This window comes from Phodopus roborovskii, unplaced genomic scaffold (assembly GCF_943737965.1).
Source record: "Phodopus roborovskii unplaced genomic scaffold, PHOROB, whole genome shotgun sequence".
Taxonomy (NCBI): Eukaryota; Metazoa; Chordata; class Mammalia; order Rodentia; family Cricetidae; genus Phodopus; species Phodopus roborovskii.
This window is the reverse complement of record NW_026126480.1, coordinates 28,577,136-28,604,221: the sequence shown is the minus strand read 5'-3', so window position 1 is coordinate 28,604,221 and position 27,086 is coordinate 28,577,136. Positions and strand designations below refer to the sequence as shown.

The 27,086-nt window shown below is 41.5% G+C and overlaps 1 protein-coding gene across 1 annotated transcript in view; it reads right to left on the bottom strand.

The window, feature by feature from the left end:
- The window catches only part of Acsm1 (acyl-CoA synthetase medium chain family member 1), a 29,281-nt gene extending 13,334 nt beyond the window's left edge, over positions 1–15,947 (bottom strand). The window contains exons 1-4 of the mRNA XM_051192802.1: positions 15,804–15,947; positions 11,883–12,088; positions 6,071–6,281; positions 297–504 (exon numbers count right to left, since the gene is read on the bottom strand). Of these exons, the coding sequence (XP_051048759.1) occupies positions 297–504; positions 6,071–6,281; positions 11,883–12,074 (611 nt within the window). The 5' untranslated portion in view covers positions 12,075–12,088; positions 15,804–15,947. The remainder of the gene's footprint in view (positions 1–296; positions 505–6,070; positions 6,282–11,882; positions 12,089–15,803) is intronic.
- Between the last annotated feature and the right edge of the window lie 11,139 nt (positions 15,948–27,086).

Here is a 27,086-nt window from a genome sequence, read left to right as displayed (position 1 = left end):
TTTATACACACATATGTATGGATAAAAGGTTCTTATATACACAGAATATGCAATACACTTGTCCCTGACTTTATAATCCTCCTTTGCTTGGTCTCAGTGCTGAGTGTACATTAATGACAAAACATGGAAGTTCAATCTCCTGATTTTACAAAGCACCAAGGGCCAAGAAAACCAAGGAAAGGGAAGCAAGAAGCCCAGGGTTTCACAGCAGGTGGATTGCATAGCTAGGAAGTTTCTAGTATCCAGTTTCGTGCACCTCCTGTACTAGTTACTTCTCTCCCAGACCAGAAACTCACTTCATCAGTGACTGGAAGTTGAGCCATCCTTCATGGTTATTATCAGACACCGCCAGCTTGGTTTTCAGGGTAGGACACTCAGAAGCCACAGAGTCCACCTCTGGGACAAGGCTCCCTGTGGTTACAATGGCTTTGGCTTGAGACACTTGTAGTCGGTAGAGGATATCCTTGGCTCTCAGCTGGGTAGTCCCAGGCATGAAGACAATCCCTGGGGGGTGAGAAAGGATGGCTTGTTTTAACATCCACAGACTTAGGCCTGGCTCATTGGTTGAAAATTCCCAATACCATGAAAAGTATGATCCACAGACCACCAGCCTCCACATCATGGAGAATACAGAATCTCACATCCTGTGTCAAATCTGCTCAGTCATTATCTGAATCATAATAAGATCTCCAACTGATTCCTCTGAACATAAAAACTATAGGCTCTTCCTTAATCCTTTCTTGAGGAGTTCAACCAGAGGATAGATGGATCCTGGTAAACACTTAAGACAGATCGGGTAACAGTGCCTGTGAGGACAGCATTGCTGATGCTTAGGACTGGCTGCATCTCAACACTCCGTGCCCCAATTCCTCTTCTTCCCCATTAGTCTCTTGAAGTCATCTTGAATGTCCTTTGTTCCTTTTACCTCAAATTTAGCCACATTATTCAATGGACGTTCCTACATTCTCTTAATCAATAGCAGCACAACCACTACCAGTGAGTTCAAGCCTGGCTGTTCTACTGAAATCACATCCTTACTAGATGACTTTCTGCATCTCCCTACTACCTCAAGTCCACAAATCACAGGCCATTTACCTCCACATTCTTCTCTGCATGAACACCTGTGCCCTCTATTTCTAGGGAGGCACCCCACACCCTATTTTGACACTGAAGTCCATTCTTTATCTTCCCTTCTTCCTCTTTATTTTTCTCTTTCAAAATGGTTGTGTGTGTGCATGCATATGTGTGTGCGCACTTATGTATGTACATGTGAGTGTGTGTATGTATATGTGTGCATGAATGTATGTGCATGTATGTGTATGTTCATGATGTGGGGGTGGGTGGGAGTGGGCCACATGTGTGTGCCCGTGTGTGTGTGTGCTCCCATGTATACACTTGTATACACACACACACACACACACACACACACACACACACACACAAGTCCTGACCAGTAGTCATTGCATGTGTGGAACCCACTATTGGACTGCCTTTCTTTACTTCTAACCTTCTTTAATTCTCACCTCAGAGGACTCAGCTATAGTCCTGGGCTTCTCACTAGCCATTTCTTAGTTCTATAGATGCATGGTTTTTCTTTTTTATATTCTCTCTACTTTTGCTATTAGTTCTTGATCTCATATTACATTCTGTTAGATAATGAAAGGAACAGAAGAAGAAAGGAAGTTAAGAAGGGAGAAAGAGAGAGAAGGAAGACACTTTTCACTGGAGATGAGAACAGCAATTGCAAGAAGGGTATCTGTGAGTTACTGCATATGAAGTAACCCCCTAAAGGCTCATATGTTGAAGGCTACATCACTAGCTTGTATAAGCAGTGTTAAAAGGCATTTGGATGACAAGGGCTGTGAGCTAATCAACGATTAATCTATAGATGGACCATAATAGAATTAACCACTACTCTTCAAACTGTTCCACAAAACAGAAACAGAAGGTTCATTGCCAAACTCTTTTTATGAGGCCACAATAACCTTGGTACACAATTAAGAAAGAAAATTACAGACCAATATCCCTGATGAAAATCGATGCAAAAGTACTCAATAAAATACTGGCAAACTGAATTCAAGAATACATCAGAGAAATAATCCACCATGACCAAGTAGGCTTCATCCCTGGAATACAGGGATGGTTTAACATACGAAAATCTATCAACGTGATCCACCATCTAAACAAACTGAAAAAGAAAAACCATATGATTATCTCCCTAGATGCTGAAAAAGCCTCCGACGAAATTCAACACCCTTTCATGATAAAGGTCTTGGAGAGATCAGGGATAACAGGAACATACCTAAACATAATAAGAGTAATATACAGCAAACCGACTGCCAACATCAATCTGAATGGAGAGAAACTAAGGCCAATTCCTCTAAAATCAGGAACAAGACAAGGCTATCCTCTCTCTCCATATCTCTTCAATATTGTACTGGAAGTTCTAGCTAAAGCTATAAGACAACAAAAGGAGATCAAGGGGATCCAAATTGGAAAGGAAGAAGTCAAACTGTCTCTATTTGCAGATAATATGATAGTTTACATAAACAACCCAATAAACTCTACCAGGGAACTCCTATAGCTGATAAACACCTTCAGAAAACTAGCAGGATACAAGATAAACTCAAAAAAATTAGTAGCCCTACTTTTTTCAGACGGCAAAGAGACAGAGAAAGAAATCAGAGAAACATCACCCTTTACAATAGCCACAAGCAACATAAAGTATCTTGGTGTAACGCTTACCAAACAAATAAAAGAACTATATAATAAGGAATTTGTGGCTCTAAAGAAAGAAATTAAAGAAGATACCAGAAAATGGAAAGATCTCCCATGCTCTTGGATAGGTAGGATAAACATAGTAAAAATGGAAATCTTGCCAAAAGCAATCTACAGATTCAATGCAATCCCCATTAAAATCACACCACAATTCTTCACTGATCTTGGAAGGATAACAATCAACTTTTTATGAAAAAAAAAAAGACCCAGGATAGCCAAAACAACCCTATACAATAAAAGAACTTCAGGAGGCATCACCATTCCTGACTTTAAGCTCTGCTACAGAGCTATAGTTCTGAAATCAGCCTGGTATTGGCATAAAAATAGACAGGTAGACCAATGGAGTTGAATTGAAAATCCTGATATTAACCCATACACCTATGAACACCTGATTTTCGACAAAACAGCTAAAATTATACAATGGGGCGAAGACAGCATCTTCAACAAATGGTGCTGGCACAATTGGATGAGGGTGTGTAGAAGACTTCAGATAGACCCATGTCTGTTGCCATGCACAAAACTCAAGTCCAAATGGATCAAAGACCTCAACATCAATCCAGCCACATTGAACCTCTTAGAAGAGAAAGTAGGAGGTACCCTTGAACAAATTGTTATAGGAGACCGCTTCCTGAACATAACTCCAGGGGCACAGACACTGAGAGCAACAATTAATAAATGGGACCTCTTCAAACTTAGAAGCTTCTGTAAGGCAAAGGACACAGTGGACAAGACCAAATGGCAGCCCACAGACTGGGAAAAGATTTTCACCAATCCTATATCCAACAAAGGGCTGATCTCCAAAATATACAAAGAACTCAAGAAACTAGTCAACAAAACACCAAATAACCCTATTAAAAAATGGGGTACAGAACTGAAGAAAGAATTCTCAATAGAGGAAATCAAAAAGGCTGAAAGACACTTAAGAAAGTGCTCCACATCTTTAGCTATCAGGAAAATGCAAATCAAAACAACTTTGAGATACCATCTTACTCCTGCTAGAATGGCTAAAATTAGAAACACCAATGATGACTCATGTTGGAGAGGAAGTGGAGAAATGGGAACACTCCTCCACTGCTGGTGGGAGTGCAAACTCATACAGCCATTTTGGAGATCAGTATGGCGGTTCCTCAGGAAAATGGGAATTATTTTATCACAGGACCCGGCAATCCCCCTCTTAGGCATATACCCAATGGATTCACATCAATGCAACAAAGACATCTGTTCAACTATGTTCATAGCAGCACTATTTGTAATAGCAAGAACCTGGAAGCAACCTAGATGCCCCTCAATTGAAGAATGGATAAAGAAGATGTGGCACATCTACACAATGGAATACTACTCTGCAGAAAACAATAATGGTATCTTGAAATTCACAGGCAAGTGGATGGCACTTGAAGAAACCATCCTGAATGAGGTAACCCAGTAACAAAAAGAGGAACATGGTATGTACTCACTCATATATGGATTTTAGACCTAGATCAAAGGATCACCAGCCTATAATTCACACCACCAGAGGAACTAGGATACAAGGTGTATTCTAAGAGATTCATATAAAGTCCCTCACAGAACCAGGAAGGGACAAGCCCCCCAGAGAACAGGGGAAGTGGGGGGGCAGAGAATGGAGAGAGAAGTAGGAGAAAATGAGGGGGAGGAAAGGAAAACGTGCGACCAGGAAGATTGAGCCTGGTTAGGAATAGAAGACAGGAAAGAGAGAGAGAGACAGAGAGAGAGAGAGAACAAAAAAGAGGGAGCCAATATTGGTTTGAAGATAAAATTGAACACAAAGAAAGGACTAGAGAACTATAAGACTGCTGCCAAATAACAATTTGAGCTTCCATGGAAAGGCTACCATAAATGCCCTTCCCGGAGAGTGAGATCAACGACTAACTTATCCATGGAGCCCTCAACTAATGCCTGTTGAAAACAGGAGCAAACACCCATACATAAAGACTGAGTCAAAGTAGAACCCAGATGCAGATGGAGAGGACAAGACCAGGATGCAGAAACATATAGAGACAGCTGACCTGAACAAGGAGGAGCTAACTGGCCCCCCAGACTGATAGCTGGGAAGCCAACATGGGACTGACTCAGGCCCCCCTGAATATGGGTCTCAGCCACAAGGACTGAGCAGTCTAAGGGAACTCAGACAGTGGAGCCATGATGTATCCCTGGTGCACAAAAGGACCTTGCGAACACATCCCCCATGGAGGGATAACTGCCTTAACCTAGAGACAGGAGAGAAGCCCTTGTCCCTATTTCACATGACCTGTCAGATCTACATGGCCCCAACTGGATGGCATTCCCCTACATATGGAATTGGGATGGGGGGATGGGAGGGGAGCATGGTTAGGGTGCATGTGAGAGGGCAGAGAGGGTAAAAGGGAGGGAGGGAAGGATGGAGGGAGGGGGAACTGGGATCAATATGTAAAATAATAAATAAAAAAAAATTCTTTGACTCCAAAATTTAAGTTCAAGGACAAGTTACTAGGGAAAAGGATTTCTATTTTTGTTTCCACAGAAAATGAAAAGATTTGGATTCCTTCCAGACTAATGTGGTTTGATCAAGCCAGACCGCCTGAAACAGAGTACCAGGTGATCCTACATTCAAAACAGCTGGACAAAGCAGCCTTACAGACTACAGCCAGGATTTCTGCATCTTCTTCGAATCCCCCATGAAAGCGCCCCTTACCAGCAGGAAGTAGTTTGGAAAGAACGACGCCCAAATTCCCAAATATTTTCTATAAATGTTTGCTTTCATTTAAATGGACTTGGTTACATAAAATAAATAAATAAATATAAAAAATTAAAAAAAAATAAAGATAAATTGGCTCTAAAGGATATTGTTTGGATAATAGAAGAATGTTGGTTATGGATGTGCACGAATAACTGTAGTGTGCTGATGTTAGCCTTTGGGTTGCAACTCTACTTTGATTTTGTGAATGGAATGTTTTGTCTTGAGTATTAGTAGATTTTTATGCTCCTGTGCTCATTGATACTTACCTGGTGCTTGTAGGTCTCATAATATCCACAACAGATTGCTGAAAGAGGAAGGAAGGGGTATATAATGTTACGTTTAGAGCATATTGATGCCAGTGTGTCAGGGAAGGAGACAGAAAGTGTGTGAGTATGTGTGAGTGGAGGAAGAGCCAGGCTTGAAGAATAGGGATGGCAAAGGGAAGAGGAAATGTTTTGTCTCCAACTGAGCTGTCCATCCTCAGACGGAGACATGGAGGCTCTTTCTGTGGTTCCGTTCCAGCACTCAGGTCCAATGAATTCCATGTGAATCACTGACCTGTTCGAAAGCAGCCCACTGTCACCAGCCACCACTCAGGCACTCGAGGCAGAATCAAGGCCAGGCGATCCCCCTGCTTCAGGCCACAAGTCTGCTCAAAGACATTGGCGGCACGGCGGGTTAGGTCCCTCAGTTCTCGGAAGCTCCACTTTATCTCATCTCCTTGGCCATTTACCCACCATAAAGCTGGGCCCGGGCCTTTCTTGCCTTCCTAGTTAAGATAACATACCAAGTGTCACTTCCTGTTTCCAAGGAAAAGGACAATTCACTTCCATAGTCATTTCCCAGTGTGAGCCTAGCACAGTAGATCCTATCTTAAGATATTAACAGACTCCAGAGAAGTAAGAAATTACCCTGAAGTTACTTGTGATCATGAATACCCTTCAAGCTTCACATTGAAGACAAACAAATCCCCCTCTTTATATGTCTGTTCTAGGCTCATATATACCAGTGGTTTTCAACCTGTGGGTCATGGCCATTGGAAAATAAATATTTCTGATGGTCTTAGGAACTGAGACACTGCTCAGTAGCAAAATTACAGTTATGAAGTAGCAACAAGAATAAATTTATTTTTGGGGGTTCCTAAGACCATTGGAAATGTGTGCTTACTGATGGTCCCTCCCCACTAGTTGAAACTGCTGATATAAACCATGAGTTCCTCTCTTCTTTCCAGTTTTCCCTTCTGTAAAATGGGGACAACAATATTGCCTAAACAACTTTAAGTAAATAAACCACATGAACAGTGTTTGACACAAAGTTTCTCAATAAAATAGTATGTTAAATAAAAAAGGAGGCTAAAGTAGTTGTTAAATGTTTAGGTAATCTTTTAAAATTAAGGTATTATTAGGAGTTAGGGAGGCTGCATGTCCTTGTTTCCTCACAGAAACATCAAACAAATAATAACAAATTGATCAAAGTAGCTTTGTGAGAACTCTAGGAATGAGTGAAGAGTCTGCAACAATTTAGCAGCTACTCACAGTTAATGTCACACTTTGGATGTGGTGCTTTCTGCGGCATTCTCTCTTGACATTGCTCCTGAGCCTGTGATGTGCTACAGCACAATCAAAGGGAAACCGTTCCATTCTGGCTCATGGAAAAGACTGGAACTTGTTTGCAGTGCCCTGGACTGTTCAGGAGCCACCGGGCAAACTGCTTTCTCTCCTGCCTAATTGGGAGACCACAGGGGAACCGCATCATAGATTGACTCTTGAGTTGGATATATTTGTACCACCAGTACAGTCTATGCTTGTGGACACCAAGGGCCAAAAGATGATGGAGGAAGGAACTCAACAGAATTGTCAAGGCTTTGAAAAGAAGCACAGGTGAACTCCTAAAAGGAAGTGGGGTTCGGAACATTGGCCATGTAAATGTGAAAATTGGCACAGTGCAGGGGACACACAAATAGGACTAGGAAAGACAAATGTCAGAAAGGCTTGAGATGAAATTAAGCCCCAACCTGACCATATTAATGATGGTTATAATAATGAGTTAGTGTGTATGACTGGAAAAATAAATGGGCTTTCCCCCAGCATGCCAAACTTTTAACCAACAAGGTATACAAAAAATAGAGATTCTTCCTATTCAAAGGGACAAAATTGATCCACAGAAACAGAAGCCCAGGCTGTATGGACTATTAGCTATTAGACAAAGATGTTTTTAACATCTGTGTTAAATTTGCTCAAACAGCTAAAGAAAAAATCCAAAGATGAAAGGAAGAACAAAAACACTCCAAATGAATCAAACAACAGTATCTTTGAAAAGAGAGATGTTAACTTCCAGAACAAAAAACAGTTATTGAATGGACTAGGGGTTCAACAGGAGATGCAAATAGGTAGAAGAAAGAATGAATAAAGATAGATATAGGTCATTTGAAATTGAGGAGCAGAATTAATAAAACTGTAGTTTCCAGACTCATAAACATATTCTGGGAGTTTAAGTGGAAGACAGCTGTTCAGCTTATCTGAAGAGAGAAATGATGTGTTTGAGGAAAGATGAGTGTCATCTTATACAAACAGCTCAACAACTCCAGGAGAAGCCCAAAGAAACTGTGTGAATTGTAATTCAAATGCAGAGGCAGAAGTACAGAAGTGATCTTGAGTGTCCAAAAGCAAAGCAACTCATTGTGTTCAAGAAACCCTCAGGGAGACTGCCAATCAAGTTATCAGCAGAGGCTTTGCAAAGTGGGATATGATGAGCTCATATAGTTGAAGTGCAGAGAGAGGGGAAAACAACAGCAACAACAACCAGTTACTTAACACTTCTTTTCAAATGTGAGGCATAAATTAAGATATTCACAGAAAGTTCAAACTGGAGGGAATTTAGGGATTTCGTGACAGTGAGACCAATTAGTTCAGAGAGGAAGATGGGCATCAAAGAAACTCTTCAAGGAGTTTGCCTTTGACATGGAATGACTAGCCATTGGGGCAAGAAACTGCTCTTGCCTGGACTGTTTGATTGTATGCTGTATGAAATGGACATGGAGGACCCACAGGAAAGTGACTGCTTAAACAGATGGGACAGTCCTACAGTGTTCCCGCTTCATGGAAGAGTCTGGCAGAAATTCTGCAGGACATAGAAAAAAAAAATGACTGACAAACTGCCAATACAGGTGGGCCAGCTTGAAAGTTCCTGCTTTGATGAGAAGCTTGCCAGGCACGCTATGGCCTATGGGCTGAAGATGGATGCTACAATGTTACAGAGGAACTTTGGATGAATGTCCAGGCAACCGGATGTCTCTGTCAATTCTAGAGTTTACATATTATCCTTTTGTGGTCTTTGATGGAGTTGAAGCCATATAGTTATGGTTTCACTGGTTATGATAAAAGATAAGTTACATATAAGACTTTAGACTCACAAAGATAGAATGGATGATAGTTATTTTTTTTTATAAATTTTGCCAAATGTTTATGGACTAAATATTGTAATTATAGTTCTTTCTTAATAGCTATTTTGTTTGTTATCTATAATTTAACTATGTTACAGTTAAAACTTTTCTTTTTATTTAGACAGGAAAGAGGAGATGATGGGAGATATTATTCTGTAAATGTTTCTCTTATTGGTTGATGAATAAAACACTGATTGGTCAGATAGGAATATAGGCAGGGCTAGGAGATGAGGAGAATTCTGGGAAGTGTAGGCAGAGAGGAGTCGACTTGTGAGCCTGGGAAGAGAGGATGAGAGTCAGGCATCCTCCTTGAAGATAAGACTATGTATAAATATATAGATTAGTAGTTATAGATTAATAATTAAGACAGAGCTAGCCATTAAGTACCCCAAGGCACCGGCCAACAGTTTCATAATTAAATAGTGTCCTAGTGTTCATTTGGAGCAAGGTGGCTGCCAGACCAGGCTGGTGGGAGAAAACAAAGCAACAATCTCACTGGCCTCTACTTTTATTCTCTAGTTATATCTAACAGACAATGATAAGCCCACATTAAAGTTATTATATTGTGAGAAGATGGAATTTGTGACATCGGGATTGTAATATTGGGGTTTAATGGGATAAGGCTGTGGAGGAATAGACTTTCTTTCTTATGTGATTGAGACTAAACTGTTTAAGTTAAAAATAGACCCTTATTGCTACAGAATATTATATGCAATCCTCATAGTAAGCACAAGGAAAATATCTCTAGAATACATGCAAAGGGAAATGAAAAAAAGTCACGCATGTTACCATGGAAACTCACCATAAAGAAACGGAGGATAGCTTGAAGAAAGAAACAAAATGGCAGGAAAAATGAAGCATTGTCTACCCCATTTACTGTCTTATCATTATGTTGGGTACTCATTAAATCTTATTTCTATGAATAAACAAAATAGTAAAGTATGTAAGAGACAGAATGGAAACAAGTTGATGTGAGTGTAATCTCATATATTTGGGGACTGTTTCAGGACATATATATATATATATATATATATATATATATATATCCTGAGGATTTGATAGTAATATATCTTTTAATTTCCAAGACCAGGCTTACACATTAGTAGCCTTAGTGAGTAACTGTATCTAACTTACAGATTAACTTTGTTTTTGTTTTGTTTTTTTTTTCTTTTGTTGTTGTTTTGTTTTCTAATGCTTTATTTACCAAAATCCCAGGTGATTTCACATGAGTACATTATATTTCCATCTTATGTCTTACAGATTAAATGTGTTGAAAAGTGAATGAAGTAACCGGTGGCATTTGGGCAGTGCTGCTGATTGAACCAGGGAACCGTGATGCTTGTTGGTGAGTCACAGGAGGTGGTACAGAAAGCAGAGGCCTTCACAGGAGTGCCAACCAGGAAGGTCCCAAAGCTAACACACCCCACAGCTGTTTACTGGGTGACTACTATGTGTGAGTCAGTACAGTGAATGGGAGACAGATCCCAGATATTGGAAATGAATATTAATGAGATGTGGTGTTTGTAAATGGAGTTGTGGGTGTTGAGGATACAGATGAAATGGCAATGACTGACTATGGTGTTATGAAATCCAGTCATCCTGGACTTTCCTACGGGAATACTTTCTTGCTTGTTAACCCCATAAGCTGGTATATGAACTCACTAATGAGATCTTTATGGGGAGAACATTGCCTCCTCATCACCACTTTCTTCCTAACCCATCTCATGCTCTCACTATTCTTCACTAGACTTATGGTGTTGGCAGTGAAGAAACCCATGTGTTTCTGAAGCAGAGGTGCTCTGGCCTCTCAGAGAGTGAGACTAGGCTAAAGGTTGGATTGTGGAATCTGTCAGTCTGGATCCAAAGCTTGCCCCCCAACTTTTTAGATAGGTAGGGGATCCCAGCAGGTCACTTGAACTCTTAGGTCCCAGTTTTCTCATCTGGAAAATGGGAACCACAGAATATCAAATGTAGAATGGCAGACATAGAACAGAGCATGTTCTCCATGACTGAGGGCTGTATTTTTCTTGCCACTGTCATGAACGTTCTGAGAGAAGATGGCAGATGAGGCAAGTTGACCTTGAATAGTAACCTATGCGTGTATGCTCGTGGGGAACTTAACACTTATAGCTACTCCCCAACTTCATCTCAGATAAATTGTCTTCGTACAAAGATCAGGTGCTGCAGGGCTTGTCAGCTAGGGCTGAGTGGCTCAAAACTTCACACCTGTCTATGGCAGGTGCCAGTGCCACGCCTACCTCTCTATAGATCTGTGTCTTTGAAAAAGACAGGCCAAGGGGGATGTTCTGTAGAGAGACGTGGAGCTGCTGCAGGCCACTGAGACTGCTTCTCTGGAAAACTCTAAAGTCATGTCAAGAATGTAGGTGACATTAAGGATCTCAGGGAGACTTGCTACCTTCATAGGATGACAGCTGATGTGACTTGGATAAATCTAGTAGTTGCTCCTGTGCACATTATAAAAACCTGCCCCCTCTCTAGGCATGGCTTCGAGACCAGCTCGAGTATGATGAGCTGAACACTTCTACTCTCTCACTAACTGAAGGTGAGAACTCAGACCTCCACAAACCTGCCAATTAGAACTTTGCACTAGATTGTAGTTATGGAAGAATAAACATTCATCAGATAATTTTATCCATGCAGGTGAGCTTTAAAGATAAATTACCCCAATTTCACAGAAAAACAAACAAACAAATTCATTGAAGCTCAGAAAAGTGAGAAAATACACAGTCTAGGAATCAAGTCCTCAGATGTAGTAAGCCTTTACCACCACAAGGCTGTCTTGAAGAAGCCATGGGCTCCTCTGTGTCTCTGGATAATCCATATATTCCTCAGTCTCTCTTTACCTAGTTAGAGCAAGATAAAGCCACCATGCCGCTCCACTCCCATGCTATCACCATGCCCTCTTACCTCCTCCATCTGAGCCCAGTAGTCCAGCACGTCACTTGCAAAGTTAAATTCCTCAGGTGAGTCATAGTCATTCCATCTTTGAGTTCCAATTCCTGATGTAGATATGCCGTGCTGATAAGAAGGTCTTGGGGGGAAGCTATGGAAGAATTTGTAGATGCCCCGTGGGATCTGGAAATTCTTCAGCCACAGCATATTGAGGTGGTCCTCTGGTATGAAACAGAACCTTCAAGTCACTCCCTGCCTCGAGAAGAGATGGCTTACATGCCAATCACCCTGCAAGAGGCTTATCCATAAAGTGTTGATGTGTGGTCCTGATCTGTTGCTAGAATTACCTCTTGCCAGTGAATGGCTGTAGCTGCTACACTTGATTGGGACACATTCCTGGAGTTCTCTTGCAACTCCCTCTGATTTGATTCTAGGGTGGTAGTCATGTAGCCATCCAGTGTGCAAATCCTGCTGATGGGACAAGTTACCTTTACTCTGGAGACCTTTTTTTCCTGTCAAGGCCAATCCTGTAGTTTCCATGAAAACTATCATATCTTCATCAAATCCCACCCCCAAAAGCTGATGATGGGTCAAAATCTCAATAGTCATCCCTGTGAGTTTTTAACAGAAGCTAGAGCAATCACAGTCCCTCTCAAAATTGTGTGTGTGTGTGTCCGTCCATCTGTCTGTCCGTCTGTCTATCAGTGTGTTTGGTACCAAAGAGTAGCTCAGACTGTCTCCTATTGGAATAGGCATAAAATGAAAAGTTAGGGGAAATTCCCGAGATTATGATTATTATATGTGAAATAAATGAAGCTGATATCCAGAGACATGGAAATGAGGGTAGTCTCCTCATCTCATCCTGCCCCTCTGCTCTTATGTTATTTTGACCTTCCCCTGGGTTTTGTGGACTTCCCTATGGATTCCTACAGCCATACACCATCCTCAGAGCAGATAGTGGTAGTGTCTTAGCTCCTTCCTACTGACACTATGACGCCCCAAAATCTCCCCTAGGACAAAGTTCTAAGCAGCAGCTCCAAGGGCATGGATCACCACTGACATTTCAGTGAGATCATGAGTTCAAGGACAGCCTAGATGATAAAACCAATCCTAGGAGAGCCCATGCTACATGGCAAGATTACCCTCTCCAAAACAAAAACAAAACAAAACTGAATTCTGTATTTGAAAGATCACATAATTGGAGGTTTAGATGAGATATCAAAGACTGAATGGGGTAGTCTTAACTGATGACAAATAGAAATTGTTGGCTTCTTGGGAAATGCAGCATCCTTTAGTTCCACTGTGGAAGGGAATGTGCTACAAGGGCAGATGCTGGGTGCAGGATCCCATTGGCTATTCTTTTCTACAAAGGCTATATGTCTACATAGATGTCTGAATGACCTCAGGGTCCTCCTTAAATAGTGTTTTCACAAAGGCAAGGCAAACAGCCACTTAATAAATAGTCAGAAGGGCTAGGCACACAGCTCAGTGATAAGACACTTATCTGTGGATGTGGGTCCAGCCTCTAGCACTGCAAAAGAAATAGTCAAATAAACAAATAGTGGATACTGACTTAAACAAAGGGATGAGCTAGAATGAGGAAATATAGTAGTAACATTTTAAAACAGGCTGATTTTGTGCCTTCTCCTGAAGTATATGTGGGAGTACTAACCCCAATATTTCATAATGTGACTGTAATTGGAGGCTGGTAGTTTCAAAAGTAATTGAATTAAATATGAGGCCATTGTAATACATTACAGTTTGCCTCCTTTTTAACAAAGGAAGCAGGCATTAATAGTGCACACCTTTAATTCCAGAATTTGGAAAGTAGACACAGACAGATTTTTCTGTGAGTTTGAGGTCACCCATGGATACAGAGGAAGGCAGTGTCAAAAACAAAATGAAGGAGGTTAGTGTTCAGACACAAGTTGGAGGCAAATGCTATGTGAACATGAAAACACTCATCTATAAGTCAAGAAAAGAAGCATCAAGCATTGATCTTAGACTCTCAATATTTAGAACTTTAGGAAAATAAGTTTCTGTCAAGTCACTCAGTCTGTGTTAGTTTTCCATGGCAACTTTCTTGTTCAAATAGAGACGAAATAATGATACTCATTTACAAATAGTTTGCAGTTCTGATTTCATGTTTGTTATGTGAGTTTGCAAACACAGGAGTACCTAGATGAGGTCAACTAAGGGAAGCCAAGAGGGGAGCCTTTAGCAATCAAACAACACAAGTTCAAATTCCAGGACCTCTATTCACCATCTATGTAACTTGGAGCAATTTGCTTAACCTTACTTTTAAACACAGATGGACCAACAACAACTATTGACCTAAGCAATGATGGTAATGAACAACTGACATTCTGCAAGGCCCAGCACAGGTAAGTACTTGGAAGTAGGACCTATTCTGGCTAATTCTCTCTCTGGGGAAATGGAGCAATGAAACCTGACGTAAAGAAATACAATATTAAGCTCTGCAAGCAGGATTAGAGGGAAGAGTTGGGGATTGACACCTGAAATAGATGGCGAAGAGCAACTTTTGCATTGAAATAGATACAGCACCCACCACAGGGCACATTACAGCTTTAAAAGCCATCTGTATCTAAGTATTTCTGTTTGTCTTCCTGAGCTGTGCAGACCTCTCTCTAATAGCTGTGTCCATTTCTATAACTGTGTATCAATATCTAAAAATTACATCTCTATATATCACTATCTGTGGCTATATATCTACATAGCAATACACACACACACACACACACACACACACACACACACTTCTATCGATTCACCATAGTGTTTGTGGACAGACACTAAATATCTAAAGCAATGTTAAATTCTTCCCTTGTCACATTTCAAAAAAAAACTGGGAAATGGAAACTGGAAAGAGAAAATCTACTGTGTCTATAGAATGTCAGAACCATAGAACAATTTCTCTTTCGTTTATGAGAAACTTATTATCAGGGTTCCGTATGTGGTTTTAGACCCTGTCCACTGGAGGAAGGTTGACCCTCTTGGAGGATACACTCTGAAGACACGATGAAATGATTTTAAAGTCCAATGTTTTGAAATGCTTTGAAGTGTATTCTGGAGGCAATTTGGCTATGTGGACTTAACGGGGTTCTGGACCCAGGATTCTAGACTCATGAATGCAGTACCTTGAGAGGTTTCTGGAATCAAATGTGTTCAATAAGCCTTTGAATGCAAAATGTTCCTTAACAGACAGGGGCAAGAACCACAGAGGAATGCTGCTTGCTGGCTTGTTCCTCATGGCTTTCCCAGCTTATTTTTAGTACCAGGCAAGATGCCCAGGGGTGGAACCACCCATAGTGAGCTGGGTCCTCTTACATCAATCATTAATCATGATTTGCTTACTAGTCAATCTGATGAAGGCATTTTCACAGTGGAGGTTCCTTCCTTCTTTACAGTGACCTAGCTTTTATCCAGTTAACACTAACAAACACAAGGCACATGCCATAGGGCAGCTTATCTCGACTTTTATATTGGTACTGGAAATCAAATCCAGGTCCTCATGCTTGCTTAGATCAAGCCTTTCTAGGTTAAAGGTATTCACTTTAAAGAAAGAGAAGCAGTGACTCTCTCTGTCTTCCCTACTCATTCACTAACACATCAGTCACCGTCTATGAGCTGGCCACTGTGCCAATCACAGCTCATGTATGTTTCCAGGTATCCCAACCACCAACATGCCCACCATGATATTGTAGTTAAAGAAAGGAAATGTCAAAGAAGTTAAGTGGTTTGACCAAGGCCATGTAATTTGAAGGTGGCATTCCCAGAACTTAAAACTGGATTCTCAAGTTTATGGATTTTATGGAATATATAGATGCACAAAGTCGGGCAGAGGGGCAGACACACACACACACACACACACACACACACACACACACACACACACACATACACACTTTGTCTTACCTGATACTGTGAAGGACACAGTTGTCTAGGTCTATGTAGGAAAGGAGGCTCGAAGAATCTGCCCTCTGTGACAGTCCTACCCAGGACTCAGCACAGAGCAGTTGAACTTGGCCCCTGGGTGAGGAGAATGTTGAGCAGATAACTCCAGGAATTGGATGATGCTGTCGGGGGAGGAGATGTTCAGTGGAGAGGGCAGAAAGTGGTGCAAGCTTCCAGAAGGGACAGCCAGCTAGGAAAAAGATTGTGTATAACCTTCCCAGTGTTTGTGGACTACTCCAGGTGGAACAGGAGAAGAGAGGGAATCTTCATAAGTTCTCTGCAGCTAACCTGCTCCCCTTTTCTGTCTGCACACCTCATTTTCATCTATATGACAGCTGAAGGACCACACAGCTTCATAGCTAAGACCCTTGCTCCAGAGCCACAGAGAGCTCATTGGTGTGAGCCTCAGTTTTGCCTGCAACACCTGTCTCTTCCTGGACGACCCCCCTTGTCCCATTCCTCACTTTATTTGTAAAATGAAAATGATAAATTCTAAAGATTTTGTTTGCAGGATAGTTTACATGAGATAATTCTTGAGAGGCATATAACACACAAAGATAGACTGATGGTTCTAAAGGGTAGTAGAGTCTATGACCACCACCATGGTGATAAGTGTGACAACAGGTAGACAGGCATGGTCCTCTTGGACAAGTGGCTAAGAGCTTATATCTTATCCATAAAGGAGAGGCAGAGAGAGCAGTGGGGAGAGATTGAACCTGGAATGGACGTTTGAAGCCTCCAAGCCCATCTACAGTGATACACTTCTTCCAATAAAACCAGACACTCTAATCCTTCCCATACAGTTCTAGTTCTACCAACTGGGGACCAAACAATCAAGTATATGGGTCTAGGAGGGCAATTCTCATTTGAACCACCACATTGACCAGATACTGGACTTAGCTATATTTTAGTCCTTTTACATTGAGCCAACTCACATCATAAAAGACTATGTAGAAGTCACTATTATCATCACCATTTTACTAATGTGAATGTTGACACTAAGAATTCCAGCCAGATGACCAAGCTCAGTACAGGCAGGAAATGATTGAAAGAGCATTTGAACCTAGATTTACTTGGGCATAATTCTTAGCTGTTAGTCACTGTGCTCACTGTCACACATTCATTCTGGAAGTAGCTCCAGCTAAAGGAATACACAGCTCTTTGCAAATCCTCTGTCTTGATTTCTACTGTCAACATGTTTGGCTCCAGCCAGCAACAATGGTCTGAGGCAGAACAAACTCATACTGGAGCTTGTGCACTGACTCAAATAGAAAATACCCCTTTACAGTACTCTAGGTACCCCTTTGGCATTTTATTATACAGTAGCATATGGAGAGTTTTTTTAATTTAATTAAAGTTTATATGTAGATAGTGCATGCCAAAGGCTGGAAGAATTTCATCAAATAGTTGATAGATAGGAACAGAATTATTGTAATGGAGTGGTTTCTGTAAGATCAGCATTCTGGGCCAGATGTAGTGGTGCATGCCTCCAATTCCAGCGCAAAGGAGGTAGGGGAAATCACCATGAGTTAAGGGTCAGTCTTGTCTATATAGTGAGATCTGGATCATCCAGAGCTATATAGTGAGACGTGTCTCAAAACCAAACAAGTAAACAAGCAAATTGATATTACAACAGATATCAATGATTAACCATCTACAATAAAAAAATATAAGAGTACTTGTAAGAAACTAAAGTAGACAGAAATTAGAGTTATCTTCATGTGTGAGGAAAGAATGAAATTAAGTGGATGTCTCATTGTATGAACAAAAACACATGGAGGGAAATAAAAAGAGAACCTAAATTCTGTGAACAAGTTTTGCACAGATTTCTAGTTGATTCCTGATGTACAGAATCTATAGAATTTATATATCCTTGAGATGAAGGAACTGAATATAATTTTAAGCTGCTAAACACTGCAGAGAATAAATTGTTTTTCAACTGTGAGTATGACCAAGTTCACTGCCTCTTTAAATATGCATGCGTGCACACACACACACACACACACAACACACACACACACACACACACACACAGAGAGAGAGAGAGAGAGAGAGAGAGAGAGAGAGATCAATTTAGAAGAACAAAATGAAACATATGTCTCTGTCATTTCTAGAGTTTATATACTATCCTTCTTTGGTCTTTGAAGGAGTTGAAGGCAGATAGTTATGGTTATAGTTTTCCTTAGTATTAAAGATAAGTTACTTAGACTTTAGACACACAAAGATAGGATAGATGATGGAATATTTTCTTCAAATCTTGCTAAATATTAATGGTCTAAACATTGTTAACTGTGATTCTTACTTGATAACTGTTGTGTAATATATTTTGCTATGTTAAGGTTAAAACCCTTCTTTTTATTTAGACAGAAAAGAGAAGATGATGGGAGATGCCATTATGAATATATGCTTCTCATACTGGTTAATGAATAAAGCACTGTTGGCCAATAGGAAAGGAAGATAGGAGGGACTAGGAGACAAGGAGGAAAGAGGAAGGAGGAAGGAGGGGAGTCAAGATGGAGAGTCTGGAAAAAGCAGAATGCCTGCCAGCTTCCCGGTAAGAGAAGACCATGTGGAAATACTAGATTAGCAGAAATGGTTTAATAATTAAGGCAGAGCTAGCCGATAAGAAACTAGTACCTGGCCAACAGCATCATATCAAATACAGAGTCTTTGTGAGTTAATTGGAGCTGGTGCGGTGGCGGGACAAGACTAGGCGGCAGGAGAAAAAAACCTTACTTTTTACAAACCTAAAACTTTCAACATTAATAATAAGGTTCAGCACAAAATTCAGCATGTGTGCAGTAGAGTGTTTTTCCAGCATGTGCAAGATCCTGGATTCCATCTTCCACACCATGGACACTAAAATGCTATAGATACACAGATATATGGACACTACTAATAAATATATAAGCACTGTAGACAATTTAGAGTTGGCCAAGGAAACCAAAGAGCACCTCCAAATAATGTTGGCTATTGCCACTGACTTTTGTTGCCCACCTCTGCCAGAATTTGAAAGGAAGACCCTATTGATGAAGATATCATGTATTTCAAACACAAAATTTGGAAGAATTGAGTTGGAACAGACCTGAAAGACTCCTTGATGAGGACTAGCTATCATAATATCTGCATCTCTGCAAATGGACAAGGGAACAAACAATCAATAATCCTATTCAGCTGTAAATCCTACAAATCACAATAACCGGCATAGGGAGATGTTCCCAAGGGTGCAATAGTAACTTGGGGTGGGGGGTGGGGGCAACCAACAGCTGTCTAATTGGGTTTAAGACCCACTCAGTAGGAGAAAATTCATGCCTAGTTCTGTAAACCGAACCAACTACCTGGGGGTGATAAGATCATAGACCTTAGAGAAGAAACTTCTGCCACTTTCCTAAACCAGTATAACTTATAACTGCATTCTATGTACTTCTCTTTAGTCCCAAACATTAGTGGTTCTTAGCCTTCATCAAAGAAACTGTAGTTATATCTTGCTTGTACAAATAAAGCCTGTCTGAGGGTCAGAGAATGGAGTTTGCCACTAGCTAACCATAGAGGTCTGAAGGTCTGTACAGACAGACAGGAAGTGAGGCAGCTGGGCAGAAACATAAGTGGGGAGAAAGAGGAAATCGCTCTCTTATCTGCTGAGACACTAAGGAGGTAAGGTGTGTCAGTCACTTGTTCCTTCTCTTTGATCTCTTAGCGTTTTCCTCTATATGTGACTCTGGCTTTTGATTATCTAGACCAATTAAGAACTCTATTTACATTTTGGTACCCAACTTGGGCCATGAACCCAGAACCCTGAGATTTAGCGTCTCATGTTCTACTGACTGAGCTACCTGGGCTATAGCAAAAAGACACAGGCTATGAGACTTAGACCCTAGGATGTATTGTCTCACAGCTCTGAAGTTTAGCCACATCCATTAGTATTGGCATGGATGGTTCCTTGTAATGCTATGAGGCCAGGCTGAATCCCAGGCCTCATTAGTTGACAGATGGCCATCTTATAGCTGTGTTCAGATTTCTTTTCTTGGTTAAGACATCATTCATACTGGATAAAAGAAGTCCTCTTTCCTGTTGGCCAGTATAACACAACAGGGAATGGAGCCCATCTCTGTGTTTCTCAGTGACCCATCACAATAGCACCAGTGGTTTTCCCAGAGGCCCCCTCAAAGGGTGAGAAAGGTGGTAGAATTGGTTTTGAGTGTCAGAAACAAGAAACTTGCCAAAAAATACATGAAACCTACTTGTTAAGATGAGAAACTAGGAGCCATGGTTATAAATATTCCCTATCTCATTGCTTGAAACGTAGGAAGCTGCCAGCGTTTGTTAATTCTTTCTTAATTTTCTATTGCCTGATCCTCCTGGCACCTTTAATGACTACAGTTTACATTTCACAGGGAAAGGGAACTTTATATAAAAATTTGGATTTATTATTAGTGCACCCCATGCCCACCCAATGTTCAGGTGTGTGCCACTATGTGCTTGTGAGTGTGGGCATCAGAGGACATCTCTCAGCCTGGGTTATTGCTTTCCACCTTGTTCAGGCAGGGTCTTTTTTTTTTTTTTTTTTTTTTTTTTTTTTTTTGTGCCAAGCAGTGTACTCTAGGCCAGCTGGCTGGTGAGCTTCTGGGCTACCCTCCTGACTCTATTTCCCATCTTGTAACAGGAGTGCTGGGATTACAGATGTGCACCCCAGCCAGCTTTTATGTGGATTCTGGGGATCGCCATCAGGCTTACTGGCTAGGCCATACCAACAGGCTTATTTGTTACACGGTAGCCTGAAAGCACAGGACACTATTCAGAAGCAAAGCGCCACCTGGTGGTCAGACTAGCTGTTAACCAATGCCTTTGAGCCTCGCTTCCCTTTCCTTGGTCTGCCTGGCTTCAGCCTGAGAACCTTGGTAATAAGGCTGGCAATCTGGACATACTCCTGCCCTGGATAAATGAAACCTTTGTCTGATGAAGGAAGAAACGGAGAACTCGGAAATCATCAGGCTCACATAAACTAGACACACTATTCAAGGAAGACCAGATCATTGAGGCAAAGACTGATATCTAGAAAATTCTGCCCTCATGCTATTTATTGTCACTAATCCCAGGTTGATCCTGGAGTGGCACGGAACTAGATTGCCAATGCATGGGTTTTCCTGGGACCCTGTTCCACCCAGGTTGCCAGGGAATAAAAAAAGAATGAACTCTCTTGGAGCTGTGGCAGGGAGCTGGTGAGTAAGTAACATGTCCCACTAAGGAGGAAGAAGACTGAGTGTGCCTCCCACCAACTGGACCCCTCAAGATTCACCTCCCTGTTGACACTGTCAGAAGGAGGCACCAAATGCTGACATATTAGTGTTAGATGGGGGGAGCTTACAACTAGTAATGGCTTAAAATGCTATGGAACATTTTTCAGTATGGAATATCTGCAAAGGTAAATAAATGATAAAACAACCCCTGCTTTGAGACTCTGGGAGGTTTTCCAAGGTACAGATTTTAGGTGTCACACTCTTACATCAGTTTCACTACTCAGCTTGCTAGAAGATCTGGACCTGTCAAGTCAACAGTGGGCTAGGTCCTTTTTTTGCCCAGCCTGCAGCCCCAGAGGGCAAAACTTGTCTTATTTTAGGACATTCCTCTTTGTCAGTACCCAGCTCCTATATGGACCTGGAACAGGTAAAGAGTTGGTAAGATGCGAACAAAAAGACCGGATCCCAACAAAAGGCTGGATCTTAGTGTCTGCAAATCTTTCTCCTGCCCACAACTCCCATGTCTTCCCCTCCACCTCCCGGTTTGCAGTAGTCTCTTGTAGTTGGATGAGAAAAGGTTGCAAAAACGAAACAGGCAGTCCTTCTGACCATGGTGTATGCAACCTATTGGCCATGCCAGGCCTGACTACCACTGGATGGGTGAGGGATTTCATGGTCTTCCTTGCCTTGCCCCTGAACACGCATCTCTCGCACATTTACTCTCTCCCACTTGCTTACCAGAACCCACACAGGACTGTATTGCTTGCTTTTCGTAGATGAGGAAACTAAGGATCTGATTGATGGCAGCGTAAAAGAACTGGAAGCAGGATGCATTACCTTCAGCTCCGAAAGTGAGTTTCCCAGAGGGCTCTGTCTGCTTCCTTTTAGGTAAGGAGACACTGCATGCCCTGCCCATATGGGACGTTTTGGCTTCCTCTTTCCATGATCAATCATCTTGATGTATTATTTCTTAAACTTTGGCTCAAGTGGCTCACCTTTGTCTTACATTGTTTTTACTTTCTTTTTCAGTACTACAGATGGGAAGCAGGGCTTGGTACATGGTGTGTGTGTGTGTGTGTGTGTGTGTGTGTGTGTGTGTGTGTGTGTAGGTAGGTAGGTAGGTAGGTGCTCTAGCACTATTTCTGAAAACTCTTAACATTTTTAAAAAGGAAAGCAATGTTAATTCAACATGAAGCCTTCTATCTCAACTCCAGCTTTAAAACGAGTTTTAAGTTCCACAAACAAATGAAACTAAATACTTTGAAAACACAAAGTGTTAGCATTAGTAAATCCTGTTAGGTTATAGTTTGCTGCCAAGTATTTGAAGCTAGTTTTGCTAAGAGGGAGATCACATTATCACTAGTTATTTGTTGCTATGGTAACATTGCATGAACAGGAAACTCTCAGGTCTCAGGAAGTTACACCAACATGCATTTTCCTTCCTTGGGTCTGCAGGTTCTGGGCAGGGGGCAGCTCTGGGCTCACTTCTATTTTGCTAAGGCTTTGCTTCTGACGACAGTGACTCTCTAGTGTGTGCTTTCTCTACTGTTGTGGCAGACTGTCACAGAGAAGTGAGAGCAGGTTAAGTATCCTGAAACAGGTTGGCATTCTGCCTACTTCCATTTTGGGGGATAAGACAAGTAACAGGGACCATGCTCAACTTCAGGGGAGCAGAATTCTGCAGTCTTCCCTTGGGTGGAGGCAGCATTGACAGTTGCCGAATAACCATAGATTATCACAGATGATCAGGAAACCTAGAGATAGTAAAGTGGAGCTTTCTGATGGCCTGGAGGAAGATGATTTTGCTCCAGCCATAACTCCTGCCCTAGTACTGGGCACACAGGTATTCCTTTTTTTCCCTTTTGGAACTCACTCTGCACACCAGGCTGGTCTAGAACTCACAGAGATCCGCCTGCCTTTGCTTCCTGAATGCTGGAATTAAAGGCGGGTGCCACCACCATCAGGTACTCACAGCAATTTAAACGGGCTTGTATGACAATGGATGGGGGTGGTACCTGGAGAGGGGACTGACTGTTGGGCAGAGCACATGAGAGTTTGCCACATTGCTCAAGCCCCTCCTTCCGTCATAGGTCACAGCCCTGAATCTTTCATATTTATTGAAAGTGTAGACCTGCCTCTATCCTTTCATATGTTGTGGCTCAGCCAGCAGCTATCAATCCATGCACTCAGCTGAATATTGGTGGGACGAGGGAGACAAGGGCCTAAATATTCTGCCACTATATGTAATGGGTCTTTGAATTCTTGTGCAGCTCTTCTCGACGGTGCTGGTCTCAGTGGTGCTGTTCGGTTAGGATTGTTCCCTGGTTCTGATACTGCGCTGCCCGTCTTTCTCCTTTATGTTCACGGGCTCTCCTCCTTCTTTGTAACCCTTAAGCATATTACATCTCTTCAAGAGCCTGTCCTCAGAAACCTGCTGATCTTCTCATTCCTGTGCTCTCTTCACCCATCTCAGCAACCTCTTGGATTGATAATTACCTACACCACATTCAAAGTCTTGATTTCTCTCTGAGCTCAGACTTAAGTTTCTGACTAATTATTCAGTGTTACATGTTGATATTAGATAAACTAGACATTAATATTTAACAACTAGTACTTTAACCTGAATGAGCATGGCCACTGAGTGAAACAATATTCCCACCTCTAAATCTGTCCTTCTTGGTAAGTGCTGAAACCATAGACCCCATTTTGTCAAGTTAAAATCCCAGAAGTCTTCCTTTAGTGACCCCCCCCAACCCTGTCTCCCTTGCTTAGTCATTAATTCACCAAATCCCACAAAGAAGAGGTTTCTCTAAGCCCTTCCCAATTTCCCTTTACACATATTCCTTTAGCACATTTTTCATTCTGCTGTCAAGGTGATCATTTAAAAATGTGTGATTGACTCAGTATTTGCTCTGCATTAACCTCTGTAATAGCATTACTTTTTAGAACAAGTCTAAATCCCTTAACATGTGATACAATGATCTTCTCTGTCCCTGTACAAGTTGACCATAGTTCTTAGACCACATAGTCTCTGATGGGGTGATTTCCCTTCTCTGGGGGAGTTATGACTAAGTTCTCTCAAGCTGTGGTTGGAGCAAGTCTGTGGACAAAATACAGAGCTTGGATACTGAATGCCCTATTAGTCTCTCATGTAGAAAAATTGAGGAAGGCACATGTGGCAGTAGGTAGGACCTACAGGTGGCCTAGTGAGGCATCTTTGGCCATTGGGGCCATACTCACGGTAGAGGTATGAGGGTCTCTCATCTCTCCCCTCTCTCCTTGACACTCCCTCTGTCTACTCTAGCTTTCTGAGAGCTTGAATCTTTCCTTAGATGGTGTCACTGTGTCAGTGAAGTAAGGGCTGTGTATCCCCTGAGACTGTTGTTGATGAATGGAGTAAGGCTCCCCTAAGCACAGAATTAGAAATCATTGCCTCAGAACATAGCTATGCTGGGGAAGGATTACAGTTTTATAATGTGTCTTTAAATTATTTGACTCTGTGAAGAGTCAAATTCTGTCCCTATTCTCTAGAAGGATGGAGTGGAGTGAAGGGGATCAGAGTCTGTACTGAGGGACAGCATAGATTCCTCTTAAAGACAAAGGGCTTCCACTATGCACAACATCCAAGGCAGGTCTCATGGGTTGGAAGTAGCAATGGAATGTAGCAAAAATCATATTCAAGGTAGGAGAGCCATCATGGGAAGTAGCATGCACTTGTACCCTAGTCTTGGGAGGTGGAGACAGTAGGATCCCTGAGGCTCACTGGACAGCTAGTCTACCTGAACTAGTGATCTCTAAGCTAGTGAGATGTTCTTTCTCAAAGGCGATGGATGGTGTTCCTGAGGGTGACAATCAAGAAGTTCCTTTTGCTTTCACATGCATGAACACTCATGTGCATGCACACTTTCATACATACATGTACCTGACCACACATGAACATGCATTCATGCACACAATGATTCTCCCTATGGGACAATGATAGTAGGCCACAGGTTAAGAAGGACCAGTCAGGATCAACAGAAAAGGAGTGTGGGACACAGATAACTTATTTAGATTGGATAGTGTCATTCAACTAAAACCACCCAGTGCCTTCCACTATGAGAGAGCTTTGGCTGGACAGAGATTTTTCTCTAGCCAGAGTTTTCATTACATGAAGTCCTGAGTATGCCAAATTATGAGCCACGATGTGTTTGCTGGGAACTGAACTCAGGCCTGCTGGAAGAGCAGACAGTGCTCTTAACCACTGAGCCATCTCTCCTGCAAGTATGACCATTTATGATTTAAGCCTTCAATCACAAATTTAATATGAAGAATGAGCAGAGAGCAATTGCATTAAGAAAAGGCTTTAGAGCTGGGCAATTTGTGTCTAAATAGGAAGCTAAACTTAGAGGTTGTCTGATGTCATCCTTTATTCTTTTTATTTATTTTTTATTATTTTGCTGTATTTACTTATTTAGGTTTTTTGAGACAGGGTTTCTCTGTAGTTTTGGAGCACGTCCTGGTACTCACTCTGTGGCCTCAAACTCACAGAGATCCACCTGCCTCTGCCTCCTGAATGCTGGGATTAAAGGTGTGCGCCGCCACCACCCGACTTGCTGTATTTATTTATGTGGAATTTTTTATGCTATGTGAATATAAGTCACAGTGATTGGTTTAATAAAGAAGCTTACTGGTCAATAGCTGGACAGGATAAAGTTAGGTGGAAAGAACCAAACAGAATGCTGGGAAGAAGAAGGGTGGATTAGAGGAGTCACAGCAGATGCAGAAAGAAGCAAGATGGGCAGGCCATACTGAGAAAAAGAACCAAGCCATGTGGCAAAGCATAGATAAGAAATATGGGTTAATTTAAATGTAAGAGCCAGCTAGTAACAAGCCTGAAATATTAGCTGAGCATTTATAATTAATATCAAACCTCTGTGTGGTTACTTGGGAGCAACTTGCAGGACAGAGACTTCTGCCTACATATTATTTGAGTGTGGGCGTGTGTGTGTGTGTGTGTGTGTGTGTGTGTGTGTGTGTGTGTGTGTGTGTGAACCATGTGGGTCTTGGAGACTGAACTCAGGCCATCAGAATTGGTGGCAGGTTCCTTCACCTGCTGGTAAATCTCATAGGTACCTTTTTTTTATGTTTCAATGTTTTCTTCTCAAGTAATATGTTGGATATCTGAAGCCATGTTTGTAATACATGATGATCAGACTCCAGGTAAACAACTCACATCAGCCAATTATATTTGTTTTTTTTTTTTTGTTTTTGTTCTTTTTTAATTAAGTTGGTGACATTGAAGCAGGAAGGTAACAGTGTCAGAGGGTGGGGAATGAGGAAAGCTCATATGATGACACCATCCTAAATTTTCACAGTAAACAGGACGGATGGGTACGAGGACCAGCTGATGTGATCCTCTGTTTCTATGGAGCAGGTAGAGTGGCTGCCTGCATCCTTGACCTTCCTGATGCTGGCCCTCATGAATCCTAGCTGACAATTTATAAAATTCCTCAGGTCTTGAAACAGAACACCTTTTCGAGTATAATAGGCTTATAATATGAAACCCAATGAGGCTTGATTAAAATAGTTGTAGGAGACCTAGACCAGGATTCATTTCCAAATCTTACTGGCTAATTAATATATTTTTATTCTTGCTGATGTCATCTTTATAGCAACCTTTCAGAATATGCCAAACAGTGTGAAACCCAGGTAAACACCATGAGCCCATACTGTCTAATGTGTACATAATGTGACATGTACAGACCTCTGAGGTGAACTCTTTAAAACTTAACAACTTTCCTTTAACACACATATCTAGAATTTAATTAAACAACATAGTATTTGGTTTGCTTACTTTAATGGGGGGGAGTTAAACAGAGACCTTTTTTTAACCTAGAGAATTATAACTGATACAGACTGTGGAAGCCAAAGCAAACATGCTGATGGATCAAGGGAAGATGCTCAAAGTACAGGCATTACACAGACAGAGCCGGTCTCTGTTATTTCTCTATTGTGTGACTGGATG